This window comes from Austrofundulus limnaeus, unplaced genomic scaffold (genome assembly GCF_001266775.1).
Source record: "Austrofundulus limnaeus strain Quisiro unplaced genomic scaffold, Austrofundulus_limnaeus-1.0 Scaffold21, whole genome shotgun sequence".
NCBI lineage: Eukaryota > Metazoa > Chordata > Actinopteri > Cyprinodontiformes > Rivulidae > Austrofundulus > Austrofundulus limnaeus.
In genome coordinates, this window is record NW_013952423.1 from 1,295,506 (window position 1) to 1,305,313 (window position 9,808).

Below are 9,808 nucleotides of genomic sequence, written 5' to 3' on the forward strand. Positions count from 1 at the left end.
GTTTCTACTCAATTACTTTACATTTACTTAAAGGTAAATTAAATATTCAATTCAATTTAATTTGAATTCAAAAATACTTTATTGATCCCAGAAGGAAATCTGGTGTTGTTATAACTCATTTAACTAAAGATTTATTATAGATGCTGATGGCTGTGGGCAGGAAAGATCTTCTAGCGGTCTGTATTACAATGAAATTGAAGAAGCGTCCGACTGAAGACATTCTTTTCGATGACAGTCTGATGAAGATGATGGTCAGGGTTGTCCACAATGTTCTTGATTTTATGTAAAATCCTTCTTTGCACCATCATCTCCAGAGATGATGGTGATAAACAGTTTACATATTAAAAAAAAATCCACTATATCTGTTTTTTGAGTTTATGGGCTAGCCTTTGGCTATTTTAGCTTTAAACTAATATTTTGATGCTTTAGCTTTAGCTACTGTTTGTTATATTTACCTTTGGTCTTGTCTCTGACTAATCGTCTTGATACTTAGCATTTTATAACTTTTGCTTTTTGTTTGCATTAAATTTGGTTTTCAATGGGAGTTTGGTTGTTTTAGCTTTAAGTTCATTTTTAGCTTCTTTTAACCAAATCAAATTTGTTCCAGTTTATTTAGAAAATTTCAGCAAATTGATCCAGCTCTCAACTTTCACACTTTTACAGAAATGTAATTTTTCTCGTTTCTAATAGATTGCTGCGTGTTTTTTTTAAATTAACATTCAGCATGGCCACCAGAGGTTAAAGCAGTGTTAAAAAATAATTCAGGAATTCTTCTAAGTTTTTTCTTGGAAATCATCTTTGCCCCTCTGGCCTCAGATCTTGGTGACCTCATTTGACAGTAACTCTCTTATCTAAAGAACTGAGTTGGTTGTTTTCCAATAGAGCGGAAGCTGACGTCCTCACCACCAAACCACAAAAAAATCTCTTCAAACTCATTTCCTGTCATCACTTCTACCAGATAAGATGTTGGAGTAACATTGATGTGGATTTGATCTCTCACTAAAGCTGCACAGATTTAAAAAGTGCGTTCTGAAAGGGAATCATAAGATGTGACGTCTGCCGCTGTAGAGTTTCCAAGAAAGCAAAACTGTCCCAACGAAGGAAATGTCAGGTAGCAAATCACCTGTAGATACCTTTTAAAGTTAATCTCCTTTTATCTGAAGCAATAGATAGTACGTCATTCCTTCCTCTTACTCTTCTCTAGAGGTAATAAAAAAAAATAAATGCCAGAACTTTCAGTTATGTTCTGTGGCAGAAATCAAGAGTAGACATAAATAAATTGACTTAAATAAATGTAAAAAAAAGTGTCTTATCCACTATAGCTTGAATAAAATTAAAACTAAATAACAATCTCCACCAGTAGCTTCCTGTCAGCTGAAAATTTGTTTTCAAACTACTTCTGACTTTCCCTCCATTCATAAATTTCTTTTTTTCTTTTTTGTATGGAACTATTTCCATTTACAGGGAAAAAATTAGAAGAAATTATTGCTGAGCTCCATTTTTCAAAGTATTTTTGTTTTTCCTCAGCTTCTTTTTCCCCCAACTTTGTGATTACATGACTCTTATACTGCCCTCTAGTGGCAAATTAAGAGGATAAGTCTTTTTTTGTCTCTAAAATTTATCATTGGAAAGATTATATACACGTACAATCTATATGTAACATAAACAATTCATAGTGTAACATTGAGAAGCCCCCCCAAAAACGTAAGGCTGTGTGTTAATTTTGTATCTTACATCTCTGAAGGTTTCATGTAAATGGTTATTATTGCAACAACCAAAGTGTGAAGATATATGTTTGATGTTATTTTAAAAAGACTGAATCTTTAGTATTCACACGTTTTTACAATAAGAATTACATGTCAAGTTGAACTTTTTAGATGTAAAACAGCCGCAAAAACAAGCTGGCTTTCAAATTAAAGTTCCGACCGGAAGCGCGTGTCGAAGCTTTTATGCTGGTAACACACACCGGAAGTATTGTTCGTTTGCTAGCTAACTAGCCAACCATTTGACGCTGCTGGATGCTGCTCCGCTTCGGCAGAGTGGTTGTGTGTTGATGGTGGACCCGATCCCCGGGTAAAAAAAAGCACCGAAGCTGTGCCCTGGAAAAGAAAATGCCTCACAGCGGCGTGTGAGCTGACGGGAGACCCGCCTGGAGGAACCCCGGAGCGGGGAGAGAGAGAGATAGATCCAGGTCTCCGTCCGGACGCCGGGGTGTTTTTTTGTTTTTTTTAAGAGGAAAAATAGCAGCAGGATGTTGCAAGTTTTAGCTTGTGGCGCTGTAGTTTTCCCCGGTCTTTTCCTCGCCTTCAGGAGAATCCTGCCGAGTGTGTTTAAACACTGGAACGATGCCGACGTGGTTCTAGTCAGCGAAAGGTAAAATAAAAAAAAAACATAAAAATAATAAAAATTGCTCCGTTCAATGTCTTACATAACGGAAATGTTAGCTAAGCATCGGCTCCCTTTGGCTTGGTCAGGTGTAGCTAGTAGTAATGGTCGCGTAGACTTACTTAAGCTAATGCACTTTATCTTCCTTTAAACTATTYATTTATTCACTGTTAAATACAAGTACTTATTCTTAAATATAAAAGCACTATTTGTTTTGTTTATTTTTTTAAACAGGCACATTTAAACTGTGGGTCCTGTCCACGAAAACGCTTAGAAGCCCTAGTGTAAACGTCATTAAGTGTATTTTTTTATTTTATGCATTTGAATTTATCTTTAAGCAGTGTAGATTATAAATAGTACTAATCTGAGACTCTTATCTGGGTATTTCCCCAACAATCCCCAGCTTTAATCATGTCTTATTTTTGGTTTTAAACTCATTGTTTCAGGGGGTTTGTAAACTGTGTAGTTTGTTGACTGGTGAGTGAAAAGAGGGAGTCAGGGGTTGATGGTCACCTGTGTTCTGTTCAGTTCTGGGCTCGTTTGGACCACTTGTCCGACTGGATAATCCCTCTCTGAGCTGCTGAGTTAGCTGTGTGGAGGAACAAACGGAGTCCTGCTCCTGAACAACACTTCAGCCAATTTACTAATGCTCAGCTGACACACACACACACACACACACACACACACACACACACACACAGCAGAGCTGGTTGCAGACGCATCCTTGCCCTAAAAGGGTTGACACACTGTATTTTTTTTAGATCCTCTCCCTATAGATCAATATTTTTGGATGTTGTGTACCTTTGTGTAACTTAAAATCAACAACAAATAATTGACTATGTGTGTAGTTAACTGTAATATGCTCTACACCCACAACGCATACACCGTTTCTGGTACGTCCACGAGTTTACTAAGAAACGTAACACCCAGAAAATGCAGAATAAGCCTAATGGAAAGATCTGAAACACCCAACCATGGAGCACCCAACTTGTCCTGAAACCCTGGGAATAATTAGCTAAAGACTTGAAACTACAGAGAGATGACTGGTGTGCCCTGAATGGAACAAGAACTGGTGTCGAAAAGACCAAAACCCACTTGGCGAGGAATTTTCAACAGATAACTTAAATACTTTAATATAATTGCGTTGTGATAAAACTGATGATTTACACCCCAATGGTTTAGTGATTTAGTTCCTATAACATGTTGAGTTAATTTACTACATCACAGAGCAGCGGTGTGACTATTGTGCACACGTTCATTGTGATGATAAGGCTAAAACGTAGTATCGTGCAGCTCTACATTCAAAAATCTTAAAAACCCTGGGAAATATTAGTTAAAGGTATAAAGAAAAACAACTGAATCGGACAAGAACTTGTGTCAGAAAGATTAAAACCAACTTCAGGGGCTAGCTAGGAATGTAGCCTGTGAATGCAGTTACCAAATCCAGAACATGGGCCGTCTTTTGACTTCCTGCACCTGAAGTCTGGTACATCTAACARACCTCTGTCAGGTCAACGACAGAGCAAAGACATGGCCGTCTTTCTGGTGTGACACGATATGATGACTGTATTTTACAAAGTGAAAGAAAACTTGCTCGTCAAAGTTGATGGGAATCAGAGTGATGGGTTGGTTGAGTTTTCTGCAGACTCAGACTGTTTGGGGTATAAACACTAATGTCATGGGTATTTTACACAGCTGTGTTGAGAAGGCAGGATCAGACACAGACGGGCAATGCATAAAGTTGAGAGTCCAAGAAGGTAGAAAGGTTTATTCCCATCTCTGGATATTTTATGAAGGCTAGCTCTCAGCAGGGTGTCCCCCAGAAAACTAGGTAAGCCTGGTGAAAATATGACCCCAGARGTAAAGTCTGGCCTATAAAACACAGGAGGAAACCCTGTATCAGATCCTGCGCACATGTTCTCTGATTTTGACCATTTAGGTGGACGTTACAAAGTCAATCAGCTCAAGGGTTGTAATATTTTCACTTCAGATAATTATTGATCCGGATCACAAACATGCCTGCTTTATAGTTGATGTTCTTGTGATGAGCAGAGAGAGAAGGAGACACCCTTCTTCTCCTGAAATGCACTTCAGTGTTTGCTTGTTTTCTTTTTTGCCTCTGCTGTCACTTTATTTCACTCTGCTGCAGTGCCCGTGGCCCCCAGTTTACATATCCTATTTACCAGAGGAGGGAAAAGTCCCGACTCCTGATTGTCAGACACTTTGACGGGGCAAGCAGTGCACGGAAAGACCTAGCAGTCTGTAGGAAGGAAAGACCTGCTTGACACAGCAGCAAAAGAACAGGCAACACAGCCGAAGAAGGCAGCAAGCCATTTCTAACCTTTTCTCTCTCTCTCTCTCTCTCCCCGACCCTCCCTCCTCGTTCTCCTCACCCCATCAAGCTCAGCATTTTGTCAGCTGGGGGAGCGGGGGGATTGGCGGACACAATGAATGGGCTGTGTAAAAAATCTGAGTCTTGTGACACAGAATGCAACCACACAGCTACAGGAGGCAGCAAGGCATAAACCTGGTGTGTGTGTGTGTGTGTGTGTTAGTATATTGAGTATGTTTGGATAAAAAAAAAAGTTTTACTAGGCCTTCCACAGCTCATGTGTTCACCATTTAATTTATTTAAAAAAATCAACCTCAGTGAGCTGATTGTGAACCGTTTCTGTAAATGTCAACAAATCTTCTGAATCCTTTCAAACGGCTGATTGGTTGACCCAACCAATCAGAAATCTGCATTTTCAAACTGTTAGCATTAGCAGATAAGTGTGCTAACAAACATTTTAACTGGTCAACTATAAATTAGGTTTTATGTTTTTTATTTTTATTTTTATTTTTTTTTTTTGAGGAGACTGTTGTTCAGTGGTTAAAGCTGGTGTCATCCGGCAAGAGAGTCGGAGGTTCGATTCCACCACGATGCAGCAAAGCGGCCCTTAAGTACCAGGATTTGACACCCTTCTAACCCATCTCCTGCTCCACTCATAGCTGTTACTTATTCAATGTATATTTTTCTTGTTATTCAACTCTGGTTGATGTAATTCATCCCAAACACAGCAGCCTACAGCACACCAGTCATCACTGGCTTCTATTCTGACAGATTGTCTATAAAAGACCGTTTAAGCGTGGCCATGAGATCAGAAATATTCTCCAAATTAAAAGTGGGATTCCTCGGTCATGTTCTGATCGCCTTGGTGATGTGAGGGTGGTTACGTAACCCTCAGCCATAGGAGAAACATTATCCCTAAAGAAAACGTTGTGTTAAAGGGGCTATTATGGCTCCAGTGAGTACGACGGAGAATAAATTACTTGTTTTTTTTTTTATTTCAAAGCGGCTTACTGTCGGCGCTGCCAAACTGGAGAGCGGCCAAAATGAGAGCTGGTCCAAACTGAAACAGTCCTTCATCGTTTTGACAAATATGTGACACGACCTCCTGAAAGTTCAGGGGCAGAAACAAGATTACAAACCAAATGTTTTTATGTTACTATAAAACCCGGAGGTGTAGCGAGTTTACCGTTCACGCTCACTGTGACTCTTCAGCATAGACTTCTCTTATGTCACGGGTCTGTTTATAGAAGAGGAAAGTTGAGGCCAAATGTTACTAATCCTCTGACGGTGACTTGTAGCTCTGACTGCTCAGTGTTTCTCACCTGAATGAACACTTCTTACTTCCTGTTTGCCCCTTTATACAATCAGTATTACCTCAGATAACAAATCTGAAAGTTAAAGTTTATCTTTTCTGTTTTTTGTTTTTTGCAGGCTGGTGTCCTCCATCCATGCTCTTATGGCAACCACAGCAGGAGTCATCATCGTTTCATCGTGCAGAGGAGACGTTATTTATGACAAGTCAGTCTTTATCCTGTTAACCCTTTTTATTGAGATATTCATCACCAACATTGTTGTTGTTGTTTTTTTCTTTATCCAGAACATAACTTCTGTAAATATAATAAAAAAGTGAAGAAAAAAACATAAAAACTGTTTGAGAAGGGGCGAGATGAAACAACTAGCTTAACTAGTCCTGCCCCTTCTTACAACTTAATCAAACATGCTCCCATCTAAACTGAGAATATGAACATTTGCAGCATTTAATATTTTAAATAAAAACACCCACATTGTAAAATCATCTAGTATAAAAATATTGTCATAAATATTATTGTTTTTGCTTTTTTATATATATGTGTACATACACACACATATATATAACCATTACCATATTCATAACCAAACCTCTCTGAATTAGCTGAAAATTCAAATATTTTACTGTTTCAATGAGAATTTATCACGTCAATCTTTGTGTTTAAGGTTTTATCCTCAGTATTGTTGTTTTTGAGTTTATGAGAGCATTTGGACAACACAGGGCCTGAGGGCCAGAAGTGGACCTTGGACAATCTACAACCGGTCCCCAATGTCTTTAAATGAAAACGAAACCTATTGAAAATTTGGGAGAACCTGGAAAAGTTTTTCCAAATTATCTGCCTAGAGCAGTGGTGTCCAGTCCTGTATGTTTTAGAGGTTTTTCTGCTCCAGCATACCTGATTTGAATAAACGGGTGATAAACTGGTTTCTGCAGAACAGTCACTGAATCAGGATTGGACACTTCTGGTATAGAAGAATACTTTTCTTGTTCAAGAAGCAGCTCTTTGATTAGTTTATTAAACATTTATGTTCCTCTGAAAATAAAATGCTGCGTGTCACAAACTGACAAGATGTCCAAATGTAGCACATTGTGTGTTTTGTGTTTCTATTGTATTAAAATTAGTKCTGGCCACGTTAATGCGCAGCCAATGCTTGACGGCGATAATTATTTTAACGCGCGTTAACGCAGTTAGATTAGTTTCTCACAGACCAACACACATACACACACGCACACAAACCATTTCTCACGGGGAGCAGGATCTTGATCACTATTGGCTGTTGAAAGCCATCGTAACACGTCTCAACCAATGAGAGCCTTTGTTGTTGATACGTGGCCTTATAGCGCTGCGCACGCATAAACCAAGAAAATTAGCAGTATGGACAGAAACTCGAAGACAGGTACTGGAATTTTACATGGTCACTTTCATTTCAAAACCCTTCCCGATGGTAGTTTGGATAAAACGAAAGTTATTTGTAAGTACTGCAGCATTGAACTGTCCTACCACCGGAGTTCTTCAAGCCTGAAGTACCATTTAAATTCAAAACACACCGTCGATGCTAACCAACCAGAAGCTGCAACAAACAGTGGAGGGAGGCTTCTGCAGACAAGGCTGGATGCAGCATGTGGACGAAAGGTAGATAAACCAAAGCAAGACAGGATAACGAATGCTATATCAAAGTGGATAGCTACAAACTGCAGGCCTATTAGCATTGTGGAAGATGTCGGTCTGTGTGACGTCCTTAGDACTGCAACTAATGACAGTACCTATGAGCCTCCCTCACGGCAAACCATCAAAAGAAAAATTCACGAGTTATATGAAAAAGAGAGAGCTACAAAAGTGACAGCGTTACAAAGTRCAACAACAGTTGCTCTCACAGGAGATTACTGGACATCGCTGGGTAATCATAACTACCTTGGAGTTACTGTGCATTTCATTGATGAACAGTGGAAGCTACAGTCACATGCCCTGACAGTAATGAAAACAGGAGAGAGACATTTTGCTGAAACATGTGCAGAACATTTTATTAATGTTGCCCAGCAATGGAACATTACAAATAAAGTCAGCACACTTAGCACGGATAGTGCAAGAAACATGGTGGCTGCTGCTAGACATCTGCCATTTGAACACGTACCCTGTGTGGCACACAGTCTTCAACGATCTGTCACAGTGTCTCTGCAGAACAGTGTGTTTGAAAATGTCCTGGCCAAATGCAGAAAAGTTGTGGGCCATTTTAAACACAGCCCAGCAAATGCAGCAGAGTTAGAACAACAACAAACTGAACATGGACAAAGGAAAGAATCACTCATTCAAGACGTTCCTACCAGATGGAATTCAACACTGTACATGATCAAAAGTGTCATCAGAAATGAGCAGCCACTGAGACAAGTCCTTGCCATACCCAAGACCAAGATGTCCATGCCAACTACAGCTGAAATGGACAAACTGAAGAGGTTGGAAACACCCCTGGAGCCTTGCAGGTAAATTTTACTTGATATTATTTATAATTTCCTGTTTTAAGAAAAAATAGTGTTTGTGTTAATAAACCATATATGTAAAAGACAGGTTATGCTAGCTAAGTAAATGCAATATGAGTTGAATAAAATATTTTTGACTTTTTGTTGTTACGGGTATGTGACTGAAATTCTGGGAGGACAAAAGTATGTTTCCTGCTCTGCTGTCCTACCTGCTTTTTGCCRTCTTTCTCGGGTGATGGACAGCTCAGATGATGATCCTGCCTACGTGGTCAGTTTCAAGTCTACATTTAAAGCAGACCTGGAGACACAGAAGCAAAATGCCAACACTGCATATCTGAAGATTGCTACTGCATTAGATCCAAGATTCAAAGATCTCAAGAGCATACCCAGACTTGAGAGGGATGAGGTGTGGGTCTCAATCCTTAATTTGCTTAAAGAAAGCCAGGATGYTGCAAAGAAACCTTTGGAAGCAACAACTTCAGAGCCACCAAAGAAAAAGTGTGCCCTACTGGCTGCTTCATCAGAGTCTGACTCTGAAGAAGATGAAAACTCATTTGAGAACACTTTGTCTTGCTTCAAAACGGAGCCCACTATCAGTACAGATTCCTGCCCCTTAGAGTGGTGGTCCAAACATACAGGAGCATACAGGGGACTGGCACAGAAGTACTTGGCCACACCTGCAACGTCTGTCCCTTGTGAAAGGTTATTTTCTCTTGCCGGTCATGTTGTACAGAAAAAGAGTTTCTTTGTCATCTGAAAATGTTAATGAACTTGTTTGTCTCAGCAACTGGCTTGGTGCAGAGGAGTGAGAAAGGTATAGTTGGATGATTGTTTTTTTTTCCTTTTGACTGAAGTTTCCTTAAAGGAAATCCAGAGTAATCAGGTGCTATAAAGAGTAAAATCTCTTCTCAACAGTTAATTCTGTTTTATTATTATTGTGCTTGCACTTGACCTTTTCCAAAAGGTACACTTTATGTTACACTATTATATTATTGTGTTTGCACTTGACCTTTTTCCAAAAGGTACACTTTGTTAAATGTGAATTGTTTTTTATTATTATGCTCCCTGATTTAAAAAAATGTTTCTGCTTGTAATCTTTCAGAAATAAATGTATGAATAGTTCTTAAGCAGTTGTTAATTTAGTAAGATTGTGGGGTTACTTTGAACTCATTTTTATTTCTCTAAAGAAGAACATCTATGCCCTGGAAAAACTTTTGTTTCATATACACTCACCGGCCACTTTATTAGGTACACCTGTCCAACTGCTCGTTAACACTTAATTTCTAATCAGCCAATCACATGGCAGC

The 9,808-nt window shown here is 39.1% G+C and overlaps 1 protein-coding gene across 1 annotated transcript in view; it reads left to right on the forward strand.

The window, feature by feature from the left end:
- Window positions 1–1,974: 1,974 nt before the first annotated feature.
- tlcd3a (TLC domain containing 3A) overlaps window positions 1,975–9,808 on the forward strand; it is a 22,742-nt gene continuing 14,908 nt past the window's right edge. The window contains exons 1-2 of the mRNA XM_014003976.1: window positions 1,975–2,373; window positions 6,149–6,235. Coding sequence (XP_013859430.1) covers window positions 2,252–2,373; window positions 6,149–6,235 — 209 coding nt within the window. The 5' untranslated portion in view covers window positions 1,975–2,251. The remainder of the gene's footprint in view (window positions 2,374–6,148; window positions 6,236–9,808) is intronic.